The sequence below is a fragment of the Sardina pilchardus genome, chromosome 2 (genome assembly GCF_963854185.1).
Source record: "Sardina pilchardus chromosome 2, fSarPil1.1, whole genome shotgun sequence".
Classification (NCBI taxonomy): Eukaryota; Metazoa; Chordata; class Actinopteri; order Clupeiformes; family Clupeidae; genus Sardina; species Sardina pilchardus.
In genome coordinates this window covers 13,855,717-13,881,277 of record NC_084995.1, presented here as the reverse complement: position 1 = coordinate 13,881,277, position 25,561 = coordinate 13,855,717, and the positions used below count along the sequence as shown (strand labels likewise).

At 46.6% G+C, this 25,561-nt stretch overlaps 1 protein-coding gene across 1 annotated transcript; it reads right to left on the bottom strand.

Moving 5' to 3' along the window:
• Nucleotides 1-334: 334 nt before the first annotated feature.
• cdh6 (cadherin 6) lies at nucleotides 335-25,260 on the bottom strand. Its single transcript, XM_062519576.1, has 12 exons — nucleotides 25,161-25,260; nucleotides 13,323-13,650; nucleotides 11,560-11,854; nucleotides 11,144-11,263; nucleotides 10,104-10,277; nucleotides 9,432-9,619; nucleotides 8,746-8,993; nucleotides 6,326-6,462; nucleotides 5,412-5,533; nucleotides 3,184-3,304; nucleotides 2,361-2,612; nucleotides 335-903 (listed from the first exon to the last, which is right to left on the bottom strand). Exons 2-12 carry the CDS (start codon nucleotides 13,539-13,541, stop codon nucleotides 350-352), a joined length of 2,430 nt encoding a protein of 809 aa, XP_062375560.1. The 5' UTR covers nucleotides 13,542-13,650; nucleotides 25,161-25,260; the 3' UTR covers nucleotides 335-349.
• Nucleotides 25,261-25,561: the final 301 nt, after the last annotated feature.

Below are 25,561 nucleotides of genomic sequence, written 5' to 3'. Positions count from 1 at the left end.
CTCTTACAATCCTTTGATTCCCTTCATAAGGGAAGCCCACTTCCTCTTCAGTGTCTGCCTGGCACAACAACAACAAATAAACTGCATGATGCCACAGAAAGAGGGATAGAAAGAGAGAGAGAGAGAGAGAGAGATAAAGAGAGAGAGACATAGAGAAAGAGAGATTGGTGGAGCAATTTAGGGCATCAGGTCCAAAAAAAGAGTCAAGGGCACTTTTGTTTTAAAGAAAAAAAAACCTCAGGCTGCATATTCCACTTCCTTAACAGAAACAGATTCTGCTTCTTTCCGTTTTCTTCAGATTGGTTTTTCCGTCTTTCCTCGGCGACCGCTCCCCGGAGGGGGAGGATTCTCAGGAGTCCCTGTCGCTGTCCTCGCCCCCGTACATGTCGGCGAGCTTGCGGAAGCGCGGCCCCCACTCGCTGAGGTAGTTGTAGTCCTGCTCGGCGGGGTCGTCCGAGGACGCCGAGCCCAGCGAGCTGAGCGACTCGGCCACCGAGCCGCTGCCCTCGTAGGCGTAGGTGGCCAGCGAGTCGTACGGGGGCGCCGTGGGGTTCAGGTCGTTCTCCAGCACCCGCTGGTTGATGAAGTCCCGCACGTCGGCGTTGTCCCGCGTGTGGGGCGCCGCGCCGACGCCAACGCCCGCCGCCGCCGATGCCACGCTCCGCCTCAGGAGCGGCGGGGGCGCGAAGAGCGCCTCGGAGGGCATGATGTCCCGCCGCTGCTTGGCCGCCTCCTCCACGGCCTCCGGGTGGCGCAGGGCGCCGATGTCGAAGGCCTGCGTGTCCTCCTCGCCGCCGCCCTCGTCGTTGTAGCTGACCACGTTGTCGCGCACGTCCTCCTTGGAGATGATCAGCGGCTCCTTCTTCTTCTGGCGCTTCAGGGCGGCGAAGAGCACCACGATCACTGGACAGAGACAGGACACAGAACGGGCACGTGTTAGAGAACAGGTGACAACGGGGGGGAGGCCGTCGACATGGAGACAGGAGATGGAGAGAGAGTGAGAAAAAGAGGGAGAGAGAAAGAGGGGGAGAGAGAGAGAATGTTGGAGGAAGATAAAACAAAACCAAACAAAAAAGCCAGGGAGGTAGGCGAACAGACAGACAAACAGCCAAACAGGAAGACAGGCAGCTTCATAGACAGGCAGACTATTATCCATATACACTGACTCATTTGGGAAACAATTTCATCCAGAGCTATCTGCATTCTCATCAGCAGAGAGGTTGGCACGAGAACAAGGCAAAGGGAATGAACTGAAATGAAATGAATGTGGCGAATGAAAGCGATCCCTGTGTGTCAGGCGCGCTGCGTTTGATGTGCTCTCCCGTTGCTCCCGTCATGCGTGCAGCAGCCCCCCCCCCTACCCCCCCCACCCCGTCACACACACACACACACACACACACACACACACACACACACACACTTCACACGCGTGCCCAGAGCCACCGCTCTGTAGTGACACCCTCTGCGCTCCGCTGCCTGACCGCCCAGCGCTCCCCAACCGGCGGGAGAAAGGGCCCTGGCGCGCCCGCTCCACATCAATTACCTCCAGGAACACACGCATTAGCGCAGTGCCAACACACACGCGTTAGCTCCAGCGGCCCCCGACACACACGCGCTCTTACGCGAGCCTCGTGCGGGACCCCGTAATACGCCGTGCTAATTGCATCGTTCTTCACTGTAATGACTCGCACCTTTCTGTCACCGTTAAGTATTCATTACTCCGGCCGCCGGGTCTAAAGGGAGCCACCTTTGCACCTTTGCACGGGAGTGTGTCGTCAGCGATCTCTAAACGCGGGTGGATGGCAGGACGAGTGCGGAGAGGCACAGGCTGGAGCGCGACACATCAAAGCAGCAGAAGCCCTCATAAGGACAGGGAAGAGAAGTGGTGGTGGAGGGCCAGTGAACTGTATGAATGTACTGGCTCCAGGAGTGTTTGCGCTGGAGCAGGTGCTTGATGAAACGGATACAGGTAAACAGAGGCTGCAGTGACCTTTCCCGCCGGCCTGCTGCGGGCTATCCCTGGCAGCGCGGGCAGGACAGATGGACGAAAAGGGGGGGGGAGCCGGGGGGGGCACAAGCAGCGGTGTGTGTGGGTGTGGGGGAGAAGGAGGTGGAGACAAAGGAGGTGGTGGAGGAGGAGGTGGTGGAGACAAAGGAGGTGGTGGAGGAGGAGGTGGAGGAGGCGGAGGAGGTGGAGGAGGTGGAGGAAGAGGTGGTGGAGGAGGAGACAGAGGTGGAGGAGGTGGAAGAGGAGAAGGAGGAGACAGGAGGCGGAGGAGGAGGAGGAGGAGACAGAAGAGGTGGAGGAGGAGAAGGTAGTGGAGGAAGAGGTGGAGGATATTTAAGAATAGGCTACTTACGGAGCAGGATGATGACGCAGAGCAGGATGGCCACCAGGGCGCCAGTGCTGAGGCCGGCCACGCCCGACCGGGCCTCGGCGTTGCACATCTCCATGTTGCCGTCGCGGTCGCACGTGCACACCCGCACCGTGAGCGTGCCCGTGCTGCTCTGCATGGGGTAGTCGCCGTCGGAGATGATCACGGCGAGGTGGAACACGCTCTGCTGTAGCCGGCGGTAGCCCGTGCGGCGGGTGAATATGGACGCCGTGCTGTCTGAAATAGGCAGGGGGTGGAAGAGACATCAGAGACAGACCTTCAGTGCGTGTGCTTGAATGATCTGCAATCAAACGTGTTTAATGGCGGAGTTTTGAAGTGGAGGCTCATTAAGTAAGGCTAACGAGAGCGGAACAATGTGCTGCACAACTCTTCTTTAATTAGCTCGGCTCTCCATGAGTCTCCGAAACGCGCTGCTCTCGGTAAACAAGGGCTTTTGGGTTTGGGTATTGAAATGTCTTAACAGCCCAACAATTGTATTCTTACAGAGTTGTGGTTTGTATGATGGTTATTATCATCCTTTTGCATTGTTTCACTGATTTATATTCTTATTCAGGCTTTTTGTGACTTTACATTGTTAATTTTAATGACCATGTAATGTGTTTGATGTCATTGTAAGTCACTTTGGACAAAAGCGTCTGTTGGGAACCATAAACATAAACCAACTGTAATACATTCCCCCACAGTGACAGCACTGGCATGGCAGACATGGCCATTTCTAGCTTGTGAGCTGTGGTCTATGCAGAGATTGCAGGGCTTACTGGGGTGATAGGCTCAGGAAGGGATTTACCTTGGTTGTCTTTCAGAGTGAAATTGGGTCTAAACTCTAAACTCTCCGGGGCCAGCTTGAAGAAGAAGCGATGGCCGCCGGCAGGATCGTCTTCGTCCACCGCTGTGATGGTCTGAATTTTCTGCAAGAGAGAAGAAACAGGACAATGAATTCCTCCAGCTGAACTCACAACCTGGGAAACACATTCAGACGCCAGTTTGCTTTATGTGTCTTTGAATGGTAGAGGAGAAGGACAACGTTGGCCAATGACAGCCAAGACTAAGTAAAAATCCATTTCTCTGGCAGGGGAAAAAAAAGTAATTTAGAATGGCACTTGAATTTGAAAGTGCCGCAATTCACACGCATTTCACACATGACCAATTCTACAGACACTTTCCTGTTCTGATATGCGGCACTTATTAAGGCTGCCTAATAACCTTAACCTTTACCCCAAATGAGTAGTTAACAGTAGAGAATGAGTTCCCTCAAAAAAGGAATATTTCCATCCATGGGAGCAACGAGAGGAGAGAGGAAAGACAATTAATGAGAAACGCGCTTCCTCCCGTGTGCGACAGCAAACGTCCACCTCTCCATTTACCAGCTCAAGAGTTGTGAAATAAAGGCTACTCAGCCCAAAGCCCATTTATTTGTGTCAAACGAGGAGCAACACAAACACTGAGGCAGGCTATTTAATGAATGACTTGCTCAACCTCTCTTCGGCATGTAGGACTGCTCATTAGGGGAAACATAATTAGCTTATTATTACTTCCTTTTTGGTTGCTGCATGTAGTAAACAATGCCGGAGAAAGGGGCTTGGATGACAACAACAAAAGGAAGAGCACGCTGAATGGTGGCTCATGACTGAAATGGAAAAACAGTCTGTCCGAAAAAACAACATTCTAAACTGTGTCTACCCTCTACCCCCCCACACACACACATACACACGGCAGTGTCTTTGACACGCGTTTCAATTTACAGAGAGGCTGAGCCGTATTCCTGGTGTTTAACTGTGGTGGGCATAGGGCTGGGCTGCTCTGAGCTGTGTGCCATTGCATGACAAAAGGCGCAGGCTGTGGAAAGTGCAAGTGGGCGGACTTGATGGAGTGAGATGTGCAGGGATGGACAATAGGCTGGGGATGAAGGCCGCGGCAGCTGGAGCATTATCAGAGAGTGGGTCTGGAAGGCTGACAGCCACCGTCATCTCCCCTGACAGGCTGTCTTCACAAAAGAGGGTCTGCAAGGCCAATTCGTGGAGGCGGGCGGGGGTGGGGTGCCTATCTACCTGTACATCTCTGTGTGGGTTACTTTAGCAGCCAGTGCTGGGCAGTGAAACCAGAGGGGAGTGCATTAGTGTCTGGTCCCTCCTGACCCCTCCTGAAACAGGTTAATTTCCCCATAGCCTGACACTGGGATGAGACTAGTGATGAGACTACAGGTTCATTTCCCCATAGCCTGACACTGGGATGAGACTAGTGATGAGACTACAGGTTCATTTCCCCATAGCCTGACACTGGGATGAGACTAGTGATGAGACTACAGGTTCATTTCCCCATAGCCTGACACTGGGATGAGACTAGTGATGAGACTACAGGTTCATTTCCCCATAGCCTGACACTGGGATGAGACTAGTGATGAGACTACAGGTTAATTTCCCCCATAGCCTGACACTGGGATGAGACTAGTGATGAGACTACAGGTTCATTTCCCCATAGCCTGACACTGGGATGAGACTAGTGATGAGACTACAGGTTAATTTCCCCCATAGCATGACACTGGGATGAGACTAGTGATGAGACTACAGGTTCATTTCCCCCATAGCCTGACACTGGGATGAGACTGTGAGACTACAGGTTCATTTCCCCATAGCCTGACACTGGGATGAGACTAGGGATGAGACTACAGGTTAATTCCCCCCATGGCCTGACACTGGGATGACATTACAGGTTAATTTCCCCCATAGCCTGACACTGTGATGAGACTACAGGTTAATTTCCCCCATAGCATGACACTGGGATGAGACTAGTGATGAGACTACATGTTAATTTCCCCCATAGCCTGACACCGTGATGAGACTACAGGTTCATTTTCCCCATAGCATGACACTGTGATGAGACTACAGGTTAATTTCCCCCATAGCCTAACACTGTGATGAGACTACAGGTTCATTTTCCCCATAGCATGACACTGGGATGAGTATACAGTCATGTTCCCCATAGCCTAACACTGAGATGAGTACTGTAGAAGTGTACCTGGCCAGACTTTGCATTTTCACAGACGAACGTCTCGTAGAATGCTGCAAGGGTGGGTGCGTTGTCGTTGACATCCAAGACACGGACAAACACTGGAACACTGCTCTTCTGTTCCCGATTGTCTGGTGGAAGACAAGCAGAGCTGTTAGATAAAACATGCCTTTGTATGTGTGCATTATCTGTAATTGCCATGCTTTTGTATTACTGTAATTGTGGAACACTGACAACCGGGGCCCACTCGAGAAGCAGAAGGAGATTTGTCATATTCCCAGCCAAGCTTAATTAAATTCCTCTTGTGATATCTGACAAAGCTATCCACACAATTAGCTGGATGTCAATAGAGTAACTGCTCAGAAGAAACTTCAGTCTCAATTGATTACCTCAGACTCTGTAACAGAGAGCAATAAGGGGAGATGAGACTGATACCTCAATGCAACACCACGGCAATCAAGCCATGATGGGCTTGTTATTCGTTTACCTACGACAAGCCAGTGCCAACTGCCAGTGTGACAGACAGGGGAGACACTTGAGGGAATAACTAAAGGAAGGGAAGGCATTTCAAAACGGCAAAGCTTCGAACACCATCACTGACTGGCTTTTATCATCTAATTAAAAAATGCTGCATATTTATGGCCTTAATTGAAATGGCAGGCAAAGTCCAAAGTCCAAAGTCTAACGGAAGCTTATTGGATAGCTATGCAAAATCTCCATGCCAATTTGACACCATGAGCAGCATCCTGGGCACAAATACAGCTGGGTCAGGTGATTGCTCTGCCCAACATTTGCCCAACTGCTCTAGGGCCCTTAGCGCTATACAACAGTCATGAACTCCCATCTTGTGAATGACTCCTCCCCTCTGACCTGGAGCCTGAGCTGCCCTGGGCAGGTTAGCTTAGCGTTAGCAAGACACTCACTGAACTCGGTGGCCACGACAGAGATGTTGTGCCAGGCTGCCGTCTCCCGATCCAGGGGCTTCAGCAGGTAGATGGAGCCGTTCCCGCCGTGCACATTAAAAATACGATCTGGATCCGTGTGTCGATCAATGGAATATCTAGAAAGGAAGGAAAAGAAAAAAAGTTACCCCTGACTGCTAATTGGCCATTTACAGACCACACAGAGAGCACTGCCTGCCGGACACAATAATAAGTCTCACAAAGTGGCGGCTACAAAGAAAACGCTGTGGCGAAAGACAAAGGTGTCTACAGACTGCTGAAAATCTTCCTGTCCTTTGCCGCTGGCTGTCAATTCCCTCGCTCTCATTTTCTCTCTCTATCTCTCCCCCCACCTCTCTCTCTCCCTCCCTCTCCCTCTCTCTCTCTCTCTTTTAGACACATGCAATCATTCACAGGGATTGTTCAATTTCCTAATTGGCCTCCTGGTGTTTGGAGCGCTGGTGTTAGTTGTTCTGCCTCTGATGACTCCGATAATTACATGCCCCAAGGTCCCGTTCCCAGTCAGAAGAGGGACCTCTAATTGCGCTCCTTCGCTCGTCCCCTATTTACTCTGCCACTCCTGGGGAACAGGCCGCCGTGGGACGAGATGGAGAGCCACGCAAATCAGCTTGATCTTCAGTGGGAACGGCACTCTGATAATATGCTCATTTGCTTTAATAATGGCTATCTATTACAATTACCTGCATGAGAGCTGCCTGGGGGTGGGGGTGGTGGGGGGTGTGGGGTGTGGAGTGGAGGATGCGGGTATTAAACGAGAGAGAGAAAGTCGAGCGTTTTTCATTTGTATTCGTAAACAGGCTCAGTGAGGATGCTCCGAAAGAGGTTCATAAAGATTAGCAGGCATGTCTGGTTCATTATTTTAATTGCAGTGTTTCTATGTCTCGAGAATGAATGTCTCTATATGTGTGTGCATACTGTATGTAGCCTTTAATATATACATGTACTCTATACATGTATGTATATGTGTACATGTAGGTTTGTATTGTGTCTGTATGTATGTATGTATGTATGTATGTATTACACCACTTCTTTAGGTGGGATTATTCGCTCTCATGGATTTGAATATCATTGCTATGCGGACGACACTCAACTTTTCCTATCCTTCCCACCTGAGGACTCTAGTGTTTCCCATCGGATCTCTGCATGCCTGAAGGACATTTCAATCTGGATGAAGGATCAGCACCTTCAGCTTAATCTTTCCAAAACTGAGCTCTTGGTGTTTCCAGCAAAAACAGCTATTCCCCAACAGATCAATATCCAGCTTGATTCATCCTCACTGACTCCAACCAGATCGGCACGTAACTTGGGTGTCATAATTGATGACCAACTTACTTTCTCTGAGCATGTTGCCTCAATTGCAAAGTCATGTCGGTATACCCTGTACAACATTAGGAAGATCAGACCTTATCTGACACAAGATTCCACTCAGCTTCTTGTACAGGCAATGGTTATCTCCAAGCTGGACTACTGTAATTCTCTGTTAGCTGGCCTACCTGCTTGTGTATTAAGACCACTACAGTTGATTCAGAATGCTGCAGCACGACTGGTCTTCAATCAGCCAAAGAGGACACATGTAACCCCTCTCCTAGTTACTCTCCACTGGCTCCCTATAGTAGCCAGAATTAAATTTAAATCTCTCACTCTGGCCTATAGGACACTGACTGGATCTGCTCCCAGCTACTTCAGTTCTTTAATCACGATGTACATTCCCAACCGCCCATTGCGATCTTCTGAGGAGCGTCTGTTATGTCGACCAACCATACATGCTAGGTCAAATTGTAGATCCTATTCTTCAGTGGTTCCGTGTTGGTGGAATGAGTTGCCCAGTGCTCTCCGTTCCAGCAACAGCTTTGGATCTTTTAAGAGGGGTCTTAAGGCATATTTATTTAATATGCACTTAGTCCTTTGAGTTTGTGATGTGTTATGGTTTGTATAATAGTATTGTTTTGTTATAATTTGTCTATTGATAGAATTTGAAATTTATTTTGCTATTGTCCTTAAATTTAGCCATACCATGCTTTAGTTATTATTATTATATATAATTAACTGAGTGACTTATTTGATTGCTATTCTCCTTTCAATGTTTTATTTCTCATTAGGTTAGTGCTTAAAATGATTGTTTTACTGATAATATTACTATTCTCCCTAGTTTGTAATTGTTCACTGTTAATTTAATTTGTATTGTTATTTATTTGTATGTCGCTTTGGACAAAGGCGTCTGCTAAATAACCATAGTCATAGCCATAGCCATAGCCATAGCCATGTATGTATGCATGTGTATATGTAGGCTTGTACTATCTGTTTGTATGTAAGTGTGTGTGTGTGTGTGTGTATGTATGGATGTGTGTGTGTGTGAGGGGCACATGAGAGTATAGCCCCACCTGACAGGGTCGTGCCGGATGTCGGGGTCCATGGCACTGACGGAGCCCACGGTGGAGCCGGCGGCGGTGTTCTCCTTCATCTCCATGATGTAGGTGAAGCGCTCGAAGACCGGCGGCTCGTCCACGTCCTCCACGCTGATGCGCACCGTGGCCTTGCTGACCGCCTGCATCTGCAGGTCCACCAGCGGCCGCGGGTTCTGCACTTGGATCTTCAGCTCGTAGGACTTCTTCCTCTCGTAATCCAGCGGCTGGAGCCAAAAGGTTACAGTAAGACACAAACGCCAGCGTGAGTAAGCTCGCCCCTCTTCCCACACGATAACCCTGCTGAAGCCGAGGATTTAGAAGACGTGGCCCCCGCTGAACCTTATTAGAACATTAGACGTCACATTTCCATATTCGTTTATCTAAAGCAATTTACAAATGAGGCTTAACGTTCACTGTAGAGGAGACCTTAGGGTAACAATAATGTCTACTTTGGATGAGAGTGCAGGAGTTTAAGCACCAGCCACAGTGTAATCAAGAGACTGCAGTAAAAGGAGATGGAAAATAAGTCAATGGTAGTGTGTTCTGCAAGTGTAGTGTGAGTGTGTTGAGTGATTATGTGCCATGATCTAATAGATATAACAAAAGATGACATGGCATTGATGCAGCCCATAACAGAGGCTTAAAGGCCAAGGAAGTTTCACCTTTTTAACACTGATCACCCCTTCTTGTGTGATCCGGTCAGTGGTGATATCAAACACGTCCTGTCCGTCTCCGCCGATGATGCTGAAGTCCATCTCGGCGTTGACGCCAATGTCCTGGTCAAACGCCTTCACCCTCCCGATGGGACTGCCTATCTCAGTGGTCTCCGGGGTGCTGAACGTATAATCACCTGCAGTCGGGGAAAAGCACACAGACACATAAGCTCTTCCGGCGAGCGGGCCATGGGACCAGGGGAACGGCTGATATTAGAGGACGCTCCACTAGTTTCCATAACTTCACACAGATGCGCCAGCTGTAATATTAGAGAAAGGGCTTAAAGGCATCAAGCCCCTAATGCCTGCATCCAGGGGACTGAACTGCCTGTTGTGCTTTATTTTTGTTGCTGGAGCCGGGAGAGAGCGGGAGCTGTCGAAATGGAGGGAATTAAGTGCGCTGAGTCCCTTCCCTCCGTCTGAATCAGGATTATCACACCGACCTTGTGCACTTTGCGAAGCTCATTGTGCCATTTCTGGTTCGGGAAACCATTTCGCCTCGTTTCAATCCCACCCGCACGACCGCGCTGCCTCGCAGCAGTGCCGCCTCAGACCCACACGCATCAACCCGCCATTTCTGCACACGCTATCGTCACCGCGCATTGCCACGGGGAGTCTTACTTGTGCGGAATCGGGGAGGGTTGTCGTTGACGTCCGTGAGCGTGATGTTGACGATGGTGCTTCCTGTGAGGCCCCCCCTGGAGCCGCCCATGTCCTTGGCCTCAATCACCACCTGGTAGTGCTCCCGCTGTTCCCTGTCCATGTCCGAGGGCCCCAGGGCTGTCCTGATGATGCCTGAAAGAGAAAAACAAAAATAGAAATGACTTCCACCTGCATACTGTCTGGCAAGCACATTTTACACGGCACGCGTCCAGCCACAGCAGGAGAGATAAGGGCTCTAGTGGAAGACTGACCGGATTGCATGTGAGCGACAGATTTGTATTGATTTCTCCAGGACATTACATAGGTACACAGTCACCTTGCGTCCGATGGAAATCAGTGGCTGATTGACAGATAGCTGTCCGCACAAGTAAACACAGACAGCGGCTATTGTGCTGCAAGGTGAGACAATCGCTTGTACAGCTGTGTCTCTGATGACGTGACTTGACCAAAATCAGTAGATGTTCAGCGTTCGCTGTGTTAAATCATTAATATATGACAATCTAACAAGGTCATTTAACAATGCAAGGAGGTGGTCGATTTAACATCCGTCCATACACAGATGACCCCTGGAGCAGATCTTTTTTATTTTATTTTTTTTGAATGGCATAAACGTTTCCAGATTACCCATCCTGGCTGATAAACACGCAGCTTTTTGCAGTCTAGAGCTCTTAGGATGTCATGTCCTCTGGTGTGACACACACATCATCACCCAGGGTGCATCTGGGATAAACCATATCAGTGGTAAGCCGGCTGGTAATCTGTATGGGGGGGCTTTTGTGTTTCCATCTCTCTCTTGTTTAAACATAGACCTCAATGGGAGACGATCCAGATTGTACATTAGGAATGATTAAATTCGCTGGCTGTTATTATTATTATTACTCCTTTTTTTTTCATACTAGGGCAAAAACCACTGTGAGCCTGGAAAATAATACCGGCTTCAGCCTGACTGGCCCCTGTTTACTCTCCCAGTTGGCTGAAAGAAATGAAAGGACACCGACCTGTAGCTGGCTCCACGGAGAAGTAGGGATGACCCTGGCTGATGCTGTAGACCAGCCTGGCCGCCATGCCGAACATGCTGTCGTCCGCGTCCTCTGCTATTACCTGGGTCACCGATGTGCCTGTGAGAGGCCAAGCAAAAACCATGAACTCCGTCAGAAAAGGGGAGAACGAGCTTTATGGCTTCCCTATCTTGTAGTGTGGCTTAAAATGCCATCCTTAGGGTCAACACCAATATCATGGGCCGTATTTGGCCAACGTGTTTGCCTTACACCAATCTCAGGTTTTTGACTAGATATTACTTGTACTAAAATATTTAAAGATAATTTACAGACACCGGGGTGTTGACGTCTACATATGTTTCGTCTCCATCAGCTAGAGGTCAGAGAGAGGTCACTAAGCGTTCAGTGGTGTTTACCTGCGTTCGACCTTTCTGGGACGGTGGCAGTGTAGACCTCCTTAGGGAACTTGGGCTCGTTGTCGTTGATGTCGTGGACCTTCACGATGAATTCCGTCTCTGGCTCCAGCGGGTAGCCGGTTTTCCTGTTGACGGCCTGGGCCTTCAGCATGTAGCTGGCCTTGGACTCGCGGTCCAGGCTCCGCGTGACGTGCAGGTCCCCCGTGTTCTCGTTGATGATGAAGATGGTTCCTGCGCCTTCGCCGTTGAGCACATACCTCACGGTCTCGTCCTCCTTATCCATGTCGGAGTGCAGCTGTTGATAGAAAGGAAAAGGTTTGATTTGATTGATTTAAACTCAAAAAATCAAGGTGGTGTTCACATGGAGGTAATTCGGCAGGGAAAATGGAACGAGGTCCCATGGTCCTGAAGCTCAAGTCGCACTTAGCAGAAGTCAATTTTGCTAAATGCCAGTCACTCACAGGTGCTAAATAAGAAGAAGGTGATAAAAAAGTCATTTCCCATTAAAGTAATGTCAGCTTGATTGCATTTTGCGCTACAACAAAAGACAGGAAGTTCAAGGCAACTGCTTTTGATTGCTTATGAGAATCAAACGAACATGCAAAACGTACACACCAAATGGCTTTCTACCCCTAAATTTGCAAGCATTCTGAAGATGGCTTCCTGTTTCCAGAAAATAAGGATTAATGAACTTCCTCACCACATTGATACCTGAAAATGAAGTATCACATCATTTGCATATCTAATTAACTTGCAGTCAAAAGATCACAAGATGAAAAAACACTGAGGATGTTATCACTCAAATATGTGCACATAGGTTTCCTAAAAGTAAATAACTCACTGATCAGTATTAGAGTGAATGACTTTTGAGTTACTTTTCAGATACAAAAACAATGGCAGCTTTTCACTGTGTTTTAAACATATTTCATTGAAAAAACCTCAATAACCATCTGTCAGTGTTACAGCAAAAGTCAAACTCAAAAGCTTTTTTATATAAATAAATGAACACTCTGAAGATAGACAGCTGTGATCGCGGGCCAAGCCACATCGCTGTGTCCTGAATGGGAATTTCTCTTTCATTTGTTTTTGATGCTAATTTGAACTGAAAGAGACTGTGGAACCTGGAATTTTTCATCTTGCTCGCTTCCCTTTTTTCTGAACTCCCTCTTGTGCCGACTGCTCTCTTTTCCCTCTCTCTTCCAGGGTGAACTACACATCCATAGTCCTGTACTGATGGTTATTATTCAGCCTTCAGCTCTTTTTAGTCATAAAGATTTAAAGAGAACATTCATGCACAGTTGTCAGGCATCATGCAGATACCCCAGATATCTCTGCAGAAAGAGAACATTTAATACAATTCATCTGGAACGTTTGGCTGTTAATTTGGAGGTCAGATGTAAAATGCAACATTTATTTCATCACATTTACTGAGGTGACTAATAAATTGCAGTCTACTTGCAACAGTCGCCTGAGTGGGAGGAAGGGGCATTTCCCCTACGGCTTAGAATTATATCCACTGTCAAAAGTTGCTTTAACTTCGTTAAACTTGACTGCACTCTCTCACCACCCTTTACACCTATGAAATTTTCTGCTAGACAGGTTCCCTAAACAATTATCAAGTTAATTAATCTCTACAGCGCAGTTCACACCCTTACTCTTCAGCTGAATCACACTGAACTCGCACCTCACATGACTGTCAATCAAAGATCAAGCCCGCGGAAGATGATCAGGGCAAGTTCAGGGTCCAATTTAGCATACTGTACCTTGCCTATGTAGAGATTGTCTGATCCCATATACTCCTCCTGCAGGAAGAACTGATTCCACATCCAGCCTCGTTTCGCTCGCCTGAGAGGCACTCCGTGTTTTGATTTGTGCCGGTCCGTTTCCTTCCCCGCTACCCCCCTGGAGCCGCGGAAAAAGACCATGGCGTCCACTCCCAGGGCCGCGGCGGCCCACAGCAGGAGCGCGAGGTAAGTCCTCATTTTGCGTTCCGTGGAGTTAGTGCAGAGCAGCCCGGGGATCCTATCTGCGGAAGCTGTAGATCTTTGGCAGGCTCATAGTTCGCTGGAGGAGTTGAGAGATAGGGCGCACCTGTGGGAACAGGACACAAACAATGCATTGAGGGCTGGCATAATAAGAAGACAACACCACAGAAACAACAACAACATTCAGCTCTTGCTGTTCAGATGTGTTGGTGAAAACCCACAGAGAATGCTTGGACATTTAGACAGGGTCACTTTTCCAGACAACAGAACCCCCAAAGGTATTGAGAGGTGCTGAATTCAAATCTGTTGTATGCCTATAGCTTGAAAATGTCCCATAATGCCTCAGAATGAAAAATTCAATATGGCCATCACCACCAGGCTTTGATCTACTTAAACGCTTATCTTTTCACTAAACAAGATAGAAATCTGAATGAAATGTGCTTTTACAGGTTTTCATATATGGGGAATTCAATGGCATACTCAGATTTGAGATTAGAGTGGGTTAACCCTGCACACTTATCTCTCCTGCTTCCTGTCCACATTTGCTGGAACCAATCACATACTGGCTTATCCACCAGGTGCACCCGGATCGTTGGTCTGATTGGTTGAAGGACTATCCAAGTGTACAAAGTCATTTGAACTATGCCCATTGATCATACCTCTTGTGCAGTAGAAATACAGTGCAGTCTCCCCAGACTAATGTTCAATCTCAAAAGATTGAGCTAAGTCTGGAGATAGCCAGGCTAATTTGAGACCAAATCTGAAAAAACACCTTTAAACAGATATTATTTTAGATTATTTATATATATATACAGTATACTGGCTTGAAATATCTCACATTAAATCTAATGAATCTAAAATGTATGAAGATCCACTTTTTGAGATAAATTAAGGGGGAAATTGTAACTAATTTTGTGATTGTAATTTTGTGCAACAACATCTGTGCTTTCTGGATAAGCCTTTCTGTGACTATATTACCATGGTTTCCCTGTGATCATGTAATGCATTCAGAGCAGCCTAAAGAACGAGGTGGAAGGGGGTCATGCTAACGCCAGTAGGGGGCTAAACTTCGGTCTGGCATCCAGGCTAGAGTAAAGGAGCACAAGTTAAGCATTACTCTAGTTCAACTTAAAAAGAACACTGATCAAATCCTACAGGAGAGGAAGGGCGTAGAGGCTGCATAATTTATATTGCAATAATTATAATATAACAAAATGACCAATCTATGGTTCTTTTTCAGTTTGTATTTTTAGAATCCCGTGGTATTCTGGAACTTTCACATCCAGTAAGCGATGGCTTAAGAAATAATTATTTTGCAAGTCAAGTCAATGTTCTCCGTAATCAGGTTTCACTTCACTTGAAGGTGCAGTCTAGCCAGTCTAGCCTCTGGTACCTAATGTTAGGCTATTAGGCTATGGATAGACTATCATCTGAATATTGCCTAGACATACATGTACTGTTATTTAGATGTTAGATTTAGGAGACAGGAAAGAGAAATCAGGCAGTTGAGGAGAAAGTGTGAGAAGAAGAGAGGGAAATAATAGGCGAAGGGCCCTCCCAAGAGTGTGAGAGTCGACAGGTACAAGCCTAACACCCTGCAATTTATAAATGCAAAATGCTACTCTGATGAGGAGAAGCAGAGCATTCTTATAACAGATGGAGCAGGGACCAGTGTAAATATCACTAAAGCCAATTTGGGAAAATGCTCTTGAGATATATAGGTGCATCTGAAAAAAATGAAAAAATGTGTTGGTTTAACTTATGAACAAAATTTGCTATATATTGTTGGCAAAATGATCATGATAGCCTTTATATTTCCGCCCTCTATGGTTTTGTCTTGCATACGCCTACATGGGCTACTTTGCTCTTCTTAGGCCTGTGGCCTACTAGGCTATAATGTAAATGTGCTTTATGCTGTAATATACCGTATGACATTTATTCATGTCAATTCATCGATTGGTTTCTGCAAAATTCGCCATATGTCATCATTTAAGGGCTTATTTTTCATCCCGAGGGGGCATGCTCCTGAAATTTCTAGCTGATCTCTCTGAGTACTTGAGAAATCCTGGCTATGGCCATAGTCATGTCTCAAACATCCATTCAGTTTTGTGGTTTAATGTCAGCCATTTCATTATAGGCTCTACAAGGTGAGAGAACAATAAAATACTATATGCGTATGTGCTTGTCACGCCGTTTGGCAACATTTTCCATTAAGCAATTGACCAATCCCAAAGCACTGGTACTTGTGAGCAGAGATTGTCCATTCTGTGACGAGTGAGACAAGGCACTCGTGCGTTTCACGATATCTCTGCACCCAAGCAGTAGTGCTTCACCTGTGCTTCGCCCCAATACAGTCCCAAATCAATACCTGCCTAGGAAATCCACTTGTCTTAATCTGCATCACCATTTGTATTTGTTTTTTTGTTGCTGTCAGCTCATTTTTACTCATGACATGCTATCCGGCAGGAGAGATTTCCATTCACTATGCTAAGCTAAGCTAGCGGGGGGTGCTGCCGGACTAAGACAATGCAAGCACAGAGACAAAACATTTTTTTGCTCACTTATCTAACTCAAGGGGAGATGGTGAATAACCCAATTTCATACAACTGTGGCGTGTTCCTTTAAATAAACACATTTTCAGAAATTCTGCTATAGCCTAATTTTGAAATGTATACTGTTACATTCTGTGCTCCACTGTGTGTTTATGTGTGTGTGTGTGTGTGTGTGTGTGTTCCATATGAGCACTGTATATTTGCGTGGAGTTCTAGGATTTGCCAACAGAATACATTCATTGAGTCCTAGAATTGTATTTGTTTTATTTTCTCCGAGGTTTCCAAATCAACCAACCCCTCTGGGTAAGTGCCATGTTGTGCGTAATGAGCCTATAATATGTATCGCTGCAATAGAGCCAGCAATTGTCCCCATTTTCTTCTCTGAGGACCTGGGTGGAGACACAGTACAAAGGGCTGCTGCATTTGAAAGAATTTATGAAAATGAGGCAGTATTTCATTTCCTATGAAATTAAACACACACGCACGCACGCACGCACGCACGCACGCACGCACGCACGCACGCACGCACGCACGCACGCACGCACGCACACACACACACACACACACACACACACACATACACACACACACCACACCACACACACACACACATACACACACAAGATTTGCAGACTGTGGGAAAGTGGGGTACCTTGTGACCTATTTAAGAGGGTTGGAGATTATCATGGAGACAAACACAAGATTGGAACACACTCTGTGTTTACATTCATCCACACACCACAGAATTTGTGCTGACTTTAGTGAAGGTGGAACGGCAGGAGACACACTGAGTGAAATAAAATAAAACTAAAGATAAAAATCTAGTGATGACACATGCACAGTTCGGAAGCATATTCATTCTTAATAACTTATATAAATTCATAACTCCAAGCCACAACTGCATTCCTGTCCTCTACAAGGAAAAGTGTGTGTGACTTAACTTACTGTAATAAGAGCCAGAATATAGTACTCTTGAAAATAAAATCAAATAAAATGTAGGGAAAAGACTTGATAATGAACTTGTAGATAATGAAGTACTAATATCTCTATGACGACCTCCACAGCCGCAGCCTGTAAGCAGCAGCAGTCTAAGTAAAACCACAGGGAGTGAGAGCCAACACAGGGCATTGCTTTCACTAAGATATCCAGAACAGCAACACAGCAAATGGTCTTTAGAACAGGAATACTGGAACATTAATACATATTAAACAACTAGTAGAAAGGGTGTCACTTGCGCCCACGCGTTGTAGGTGCACATATTAAACAACCTCAGGTGTTCTGTTAAAATATACAGTGGGAGGTGTCTGTGTGTGTGTGTGTGTGTGTGTGTGTGTGTGTGGAGGGGGTTGATCACTCCCTTAATTCATTGTTCATTACTATTATAATTATGTGCATATTTACATGTATGACATTATCACTGAAATAAAGCTGCCTTGATTTCCACTCCTCTGGCTAATGATATTTTCCTCCTGGATCATAAATTCCAAAACACAGGAAAGAAAGCACATGGCGTTCCCCTAACCCTTGATAATCAGGCATCAGCCGCGCCCTGTTCCCACACCGCTCTGCTCTCCCTCCGCGCCTGTCCTCCAGCACTGGGCTGGCCTTGCTCCCCTCGCCTCTTCCCAAGTGCAAAATTGCAAATGTGATTGCTGATAATGGTGAGGTGAATGGTGTGTGTGTGTGTGTGTGGGGGGGGGGGGGGGGTCTGGTGGGCTTTGAGGCAAGGGCATGCCTATGTGTGTTTTTTTTTTTTTTTGTCTTTTTTTCCTCCCCCTACGCCTTGCATCACATTGGAGTGCCTGCGGTTTTCATGATTAACAGTGTGGCTGGTGACATTTGCATGTATTGCTTCATCAGTGTAAAAATGCCACAGGTCACATTTGCCTGCGTGACGGCAGCAGAGGGGCGACGTGAGGGAGATTTGCCGCCTTTAAAGCAGCCGCATTGTGGCCGGCACCGTCCATCCGCCTCAAATACATCTATTTATTTCACACGGCCACACGAGATCACAGAGCGGCCCATTTAGCCCTGTATATGGCATGCCACCCATTCACATCCATTAGGTCGAGCCTTATGAAATGGCCTTAATTGCATATGATAACAATGGACGAGGGGTGTATTGATTTGCCGTCACATCAGCGAGGCTGAATGCACCACGTGGCCGCACAAGTATGTTCAAAGAGTGCACGGAAGCATATGTCTAATCGTCTTAAGTGTTCTTTACAGCTTTCTGGAGGTCAGCGTCTTATTCATCGACAGCACACAGCCCCTCGATTCACCCCCCCCCCCCTCCACCCCCCTTTACAGCAGCACGTTGACCTGGCGGAACTGCGGAGTTGTGCGGAGGGGAAGTTGACAGAAAATGAAGTCGCTCTGGCACACGGGGAGTCAGCGGGGATTAGTGGCCGCAACATGTCTGCTAGTTCATTTATGAGTCCGTCCCGCTGTGAGAGAGGCGTCGGGGGAGGGCTGTGCGCTCCCCTGCTGCCCATACGCAGAGTGATAAACGCAGAAAAACCTCCAGCGTGACACAGGGATTTCATGCTACGATGTGTCTCTGATGTCTGAATAATTCCACAAAATAATTCCACAACGAAATGTCATCCCAAGTAAAAAAAATGCTTTGATTTTTACTGTGGGGGAGCGCTGTATGATAGCACAGCCACCTTTCATCCCAGAATCCTCAGGATATTTGACAGGGGCAACGTTTGTTTATCTGACCTTAAAGTGTTTGTTTTGGGCCCTGGAGAGGATGTGGTCGACTGGTTGAGGCGGAGGAAGAAGCACAGACGACAGCAGAAGCTTTGAGCCTTTCTCATGAAAAGCTTCATGTTTTGTCGCAGCTCCCGCACAACACTCCGACTGACAAATTAACGAGAGCGGCCTATTTTCTGCATCTCACACTGAAACACTGTTATTTTCAGATGAGCCAGCCTAACATCTTGTCTTGTCCTTGAGACTACACTTGTTCTCTTTCTAATGCCTTGTTTTTTCCGCCTCAAAGACACAGTCCCCTTTTTCGGCTCGGAGGGACTGGAGACTGAGGGGATAAGAGGAGCGAGGGAGGAAGAGGGGAGGGAGGAGGAGGAAGAGAAAGGAGGGGGGTAAAGGGTGAAGCGAGCTGACAGGCGAGAGGACATGGAGCGGAGACACCTATGGAAGACATGGGGAGTGTGGAGGCTGGGTGGTGAGGGCAGGAGGGGGGTGTGTGTGTGTGTGTGTGTGTCTCTGTGTGTGTGTGTGCGCACGTATGTGTGTGCATGATCGCGTGTGTGCGTAGTATGTGTGTGTGTGTGTGTGTGTGTGTGTGCTCAGCACGGCTCCCCTGCTGAATGCCCCCACGACACGCCAGAGACAGCCATGGTAGTCCTTATGAATCCCAAGGGAGCAATTAGGAGTGAGAGAAGGAGAATGGCAGCCACAGGCAGCAGAGAGAGAGAGAGAGAGAGAGAGAGAGAGAGAGAGAGAGAGAGAGAGGGGTGGGGGGAGGGAGGGAGGGAGGGAGGGAGGGAGAGAGGAAGGGGGGAAGAGGGGAAGGGCGACAGGTAACGAGTAGTGCCGCTGGAAAAGCACAGACGAGCAGGGAAGCTAATATGAGCCGGTGTCACAGACATGCATCACCCTCGGGCACTTAATGAAGAAGGTGGTCAGAAAACCCTCCATTAACTGAAAATGACTGGACCAAATGCACTCTGACATAGGCCCAATTACCCACACACACACACGCACACACCCATCCCAATCGGATCAAGGACAACTTCATTTGGTGGAGAAAACCAGCATCAAAATATGTAACAACATCGCATTCCTTTTATCGCATATGCATTTCAAATTTGCTCTGCATGCATTTAATACAGGCATGGGTCAGTATTGGAAAATGCCTCCTCACGCCAGCTATAGCACTCAGTGGACGCTAACCCCTGTGAGCAGATAGCATTGGGTTCCACGGACAGGCCCCTGGGCCAGGGGGGTTAGTGGAGGCCAGTGCAGAGGGCTGGATGATTAGATGATCTCAAATCACATTTAGGTGGCAAAGTCCCTAAGAGAGCCAGGATCCTTTTGCTTCCACCGGGAGCTTGAGATAGCCAATCAGCCTACTCAATGTCGTCCCTCTGGGGTTAGTGGGTGATCAATAGACATCGATCTGTCCGTAGAGGTGTGTGTGTGTGTGTGTGGGGATGGGGGGGGGGAGGTGGCTGTCTAGACAGCGAATTTTCTGAAAGGGTGTCCTGGCATCACTTTCTTGGAATCTCCTTGGCCTCTTAGCCTAAATTGATTTATGAGCCTTAATTCTAGACTTTTCGGTGTCTTGTGCTAATTGTTGTTGCCATACACTCACCATGCCTTTCAGGAACATCTGAGCTGTCGCCAAAGATCATGGGTGCCTAGATAAAGCGCTATTCAAAACGTGATTTCTTTTTTTAATGATTGTGCTGCCTTGCCTCACTTAAGTTATGGTGTTTAAAGGGCGTATTAAGCCTACCAATGCCTGTAACCAAATTAAATAAAGGAAGGAAATAAAAGAATGACATTTGGAGATTAATCCAAATTTGGTTCAATTCTTGGCAGACCATTTCCTGTTTACCACTCTTGCTCGAGCTCCAAAAAGCACTCACTGTGCAAACTGTGGCTCCAATCTGGCCAGTATGGCCGACAAATGTTAGCTTCTCGGGTCTCCTCAAGCGTGAGCGCATCATCATGCCATGCTGCCCATGCTCTTTACACTCACTGAAGCAAACAGTGGTCTTCTCAGCGTGCCGGCATAATGGTGTCTGAGGAAGACAGTCACACCATATGAGACACGCTATAATCCCAGGCTGGCCACGCGAGAACACACACACCACCACCACCACCACCATCACTGGCACAACTGTAATCTCCTCAGCAACATGTGTGCCCTAATCTGAACAGGGAGAGATAATGGCTCCAGAGAATCTAGGTTCTGCTTCTTCTTCTTCTTCTTCTTCTGTTTCTTCTTCTTTTCTTCCCCGTTCCTCTCTCTCTGTGTCTCTCTCTCATGTCACCCACACTCACGTCTTCCCTGACCGCTGGGCTGGACTGGGTATTGTGCCGCACTAGCTATTGTCAGAGAGTGTTGCGCACACCAGATGGGGTGTCTTAATTATGTAACAGAGATGGCCAGTGACTGATCTGGAAACAACGTTGTCACTTGCAATTGCGTTTTAGCAACTTCCAATCTGACAACGTAATGGATGAATCACTACTCAATGCCAAATGTCTTCAAACATCAACTATTTTATTCAGGAACCAACAGTCAATAGGATCTAATCTATCTATATGGGTTAGCTTGCTTTAGTGCATAAGATGTGGACTGATGCCGACTCTCAGACAACTAAGCCTGTGTGTGTGGGGGGGGGGGGGGTGAGGGTTAGACTGCATCCTCTATAACCCCACGTATACGTTGACGAGGCGTTTGTTTGTGCCTTCCTCCTGTGAGTAGGTAGGTGGAGGAGGAGGAGAACAGGGTGGAGGAGGAGGAGACCAGGGTGGAGGAGCCGTGAGAACTGTAGCTTTACGGCCGCTGAGCAAAGACCACAGCAGGAGCCTACAGGTCACTGCCTTCCCCTCCACATTGTAATACACTCTTGGAATGCAGTCATCTATTGCAATGCAAATGCCTGTGTGTCTGGCTCTGAGAGTTACTGTGTGTGTGTGTGTGTGTGTGTGTGTGTGTGTGTGTGTGTGTGTATATGTGTGTGTTTATGTGTGTGTGTGTGTGTGTGTGTGTGTGTGTGTGTGTGTTTCTGTTTGTTGTTGCTCTTCCATACAACGAGCAAACACAAATCACAGAGAGTTATAAGCTAAATAGAGCTGTTGAAACTGCCAGAGCCGAACGGACCGTATTGCTGTTAATAGTTTATTTTTACATGTCTAGCCCAACTAGACGGCTTGACAGTACCATTAACTTGTCTCCAGATTTATTGCCACTTGCGTATTTCGGGGGTTCGTACTTCATTAATCTTGACAAGTAATGGACTGACAGGCCCCTCACTATTTAAGCCCTATGAGTCCTGGTCAGCATTCGAATGTTTCTACTTAAGCTGAAACACCCTCAATGTGTCAGAACTCATCTTACTCTATGCCTCTAACCATGCTTTTTTAAAGCACTAGTATCGCAGGATTGCTCCATAATGATAACAATGCTTTTTCTGTGAAAGGTCAAACTAAACCATCCTAATAGCAATCATAACCCAATGTGATGTTTGATTTCCTTTGGTTAAATGGCCCTGTGATTTAATCTCCTCGGTGTGCAAAGAAAAGGAAATGGGCTGATCTTGACATTCACTGACATTGACAAAAGGCAAGAGAAATATGGAAATTACCCAAACCTGAGGCCAAATCAATTCAAAGACAAACTTTCAGGGAGCACTTTAGTGTCAGGGGAGTCAGCGAGGCCAAAGCAGAGATGCTTTCATCAGGGCAACTCCTTTTCTTTGGCGCTTATCCCTCCCACGCATGTGACCAGGCCCCACAGCGGGACTACCCCCACCTGGAGGCTGATCTAGCCAGCCTTCTACTTACACCATTGTTCCTTAGCAGTCCACCTCCTCAACACACACATCTGTGTACCCCTGAGCATAGCTGTGACCTGCTCGCTCAGGCGCCACGCAGAAAAAGCTTGAATCACTGGGTAACATTATCTGTGGTCAGGCCTGGTGACCTTCCAGCCAGACACTGACACAGAAACCGCAAAAAAAAAAAAAAAAAAAAGAGTTATCCAGGGCTCATTTGAATCATCTCTCAAGACTATTGATGAGGCTGAGAAGGAGTACTCCAATTTCACTGCTGAAGTCTACTTCATCACCTCGCCGTGCCCACATACTGTAAGTGAAGGTCTATGGGAGCTGGGCGACTCAAAAGACGTCTAAGATGATGAATGCACTATGGATATAGTACAAAGACTATATGGACTTTTATTTCATCATATTTTGCCGCATGATCACTTCTCTTATGGTAAACAAGACAAATCACATGTCAGACCTTCTCTGTGTTAGGCTACTACATGTAGGCCTAGTAAACATCCCATCTATCTGTTTATTTACTTATCTAACAGGAAATCAACGCCTACTGCAGGGGGTCTCGTTCACTTTACATGTGTAGCATGTTGACAATATGCTGAAGAAAGGAAAGAGTGTGAAGTAGCAAAGAAGTGCTATTGCTAGTGCCAATGCTGGGTCGGTCATGTATTCTGTCTACTGTCTCTAGGCCCCATTTAACAATCTACACAAAGGACAGCACTTACAAGCCACTGAAAACAAGTTACAAAAACCTCTAGATCACACAATAGGGGCTATCATCAGGAATCTTGAGGAATGAGTATTTGTCTTCGATATTACACATTTAGCACAGTTAAGTAGGCTACAGTATTATCATTTTAATTCTCCCTTTTCCACAAGTCGATCAGAATACACAGAGTTAGCAGACACTGGAAACTTTCTTGTAAATGACAGAAAATATGCTAAATCCCTTCGTGAGAGCAGAAGTCAAACGCCACTAGAGCTGAGACCCATGTCAGAGGTTATACACTGGATTGACCTAGGGAGTTGAGGGTCATTGTAATTAAGTAGTAGAGGTCACATTTGTCTGACCTTCTTCTGGTTACTGAATAAATCTTAACTCAAATGCTCGCCATTAAAATTCCTAGTGTTTAGCTGAGTGCATTTTATCCATCAACGGATGAATCAGTATTTCTAAACATGAAATGAATCATAATGGTTGAAATCACTCAAGAATACTTGCTATTAATCTGTGTTCCCTTTTCTCAGTCAGTCTGAATTATGTTCATGCTCTATGAGAAAATGTCATTTGATATATAGTACTTACTTTAGATAATCTTGGGCAGGATTAACTTTACCACAGATCAGTATCCTGTCTGAACATCTATTAGTCCACGTTAAACGGCTGTAAATACACCAGCATCAAGCCAGCGCAATATATTATCACATCCATCCAGTTATCACAGTAATCTCTCCCCCTCACTGTCTCGTCCGCTGTACAAACATACCAATGGAGATACCATTGTATCTTAAGAGAATGCAACACAGAGACAACACTGACCTAATTACCGCACAAATTCGTTAGCCTACACGTCGTTCTTTCCACACGTTGGCCTAACCTGCACCCATAAGGATGTGGAAAGGACACTTGAGAATGAGAGATGCAGAGCTCTGTAACGTTCATGACGACAAACGTGTCCAAAGCAACAGTCTATCACATACTGAATGTAGCTATGTTTCCTCTAATTAATTTACCATGAAGAAACAATGCTATGCCATAAATTGCTATCCAGCGGTCATATTGCTATCTAAATACTAGGCTTACTCTTCACAGTTGTTTTTGAATGGTAGTTCCGACAATGAGAAAAGTGGAGCGCAAGTTAAATAATGAATTGTAGCCAAAAGTTGCCTGTCTCCAAATAATTTATATTATCTGTGGACTACTGGTAGAGGAAATAAACAATTTTATAATAATAGATGACGATTTTATACTAGAAAACAGGAAACAGTTAATTCGCATTCGCATCTTGGACAGGTAGCCTGTTGGGGAGGCGGCAGTGTCAAACGCAGACGCGCTATCCGCGACCATGCTGTGCACAGAAACAAACCAGGGGGACACAAGATGCGTGTTGTTCTGTAAAACGAAGTGACAACATGAAGGCTATAGCCTATAACTACAAAATCATTTCTTTTGCCAAGACAAAGGTAGTAGACTAAGTAAAACCAGCTAAAGTTGGCTGCATATCAGGGACATCATAGAGTAATTTCAGGCTTCCGTCAAACTTGTAACACAAATTAGCTTAAAACAAGTGGGCGAAAACTTACCTGTCCATAATTTCCCATCCAAAAAGTCATGATATCGCGTTATTTTTTTCGTGTTGATTCGATTATTCAAACATTTTAAAACATTTCAACATTATCAGCGCACCTTAATCCATGGCGACGAAGTGGCAAAACAGCAAAAAAATAAAACAAAATAAAGAAATAACAGCACTGCACACTATCCGTTATGTTATACGTTAAGTTAACAAATGAACACTCACCACAGTTATCAAGGATAGCGGCAGAAAGTCCGAGCGTGGATGTGTATCCGTTGAATGTCGCACAATCACTGAGTCCTCACGGGCTGTCTTCTCCCTCTCCCCTCCCACGGCATCACTCCTCATTGAAGGCTTCTGAAGTCGTACGGATAGTGCTGCTGATTGGCTGTCATTCGTCTCTCCCTGTTACCGAAGGGTGTCATTAACAGAATTAACGGAGATATAGTTTAGAGATGGAAGGGTGTCATTATCGTGTTTGATTATGCTTATTATCATCCGACTGTTTATCATGCGCGAAATATTGAATATTTTTCGGTCTGTATGCTAGTTTTTTTCATTTAGGCCACTTAAATATTTTGACAAATAACTATTTTACTCTTTTAGTAGCGACAATTATTAATTAT

Bases quoted from the DNA above. Each gene is read 5' to 3' on its own strand.
- cdh6 (XM_062519576.1), bottom strand. From the start codon at position 13,541: ATGAGGACTTACCTCGCGCTCCTGCTGTGGGCCGCCGCGGCCCTGGGA. The intron at 10,278-11,143 runs GTCGGTGTCCTT...TTTCTCTTTCAG, and splicing joins CTCCGTGGAGCCAGCTACAG to GCATCATCAGGACAGCCCTG. The intron at 5,534-6,325 runs GTGAGTGTCTTG...GTCTTCCACCAG, and splicing joins TGTCGTGGCCACCGAGTTCA to ACAATCGGGAACAGAAGAGC.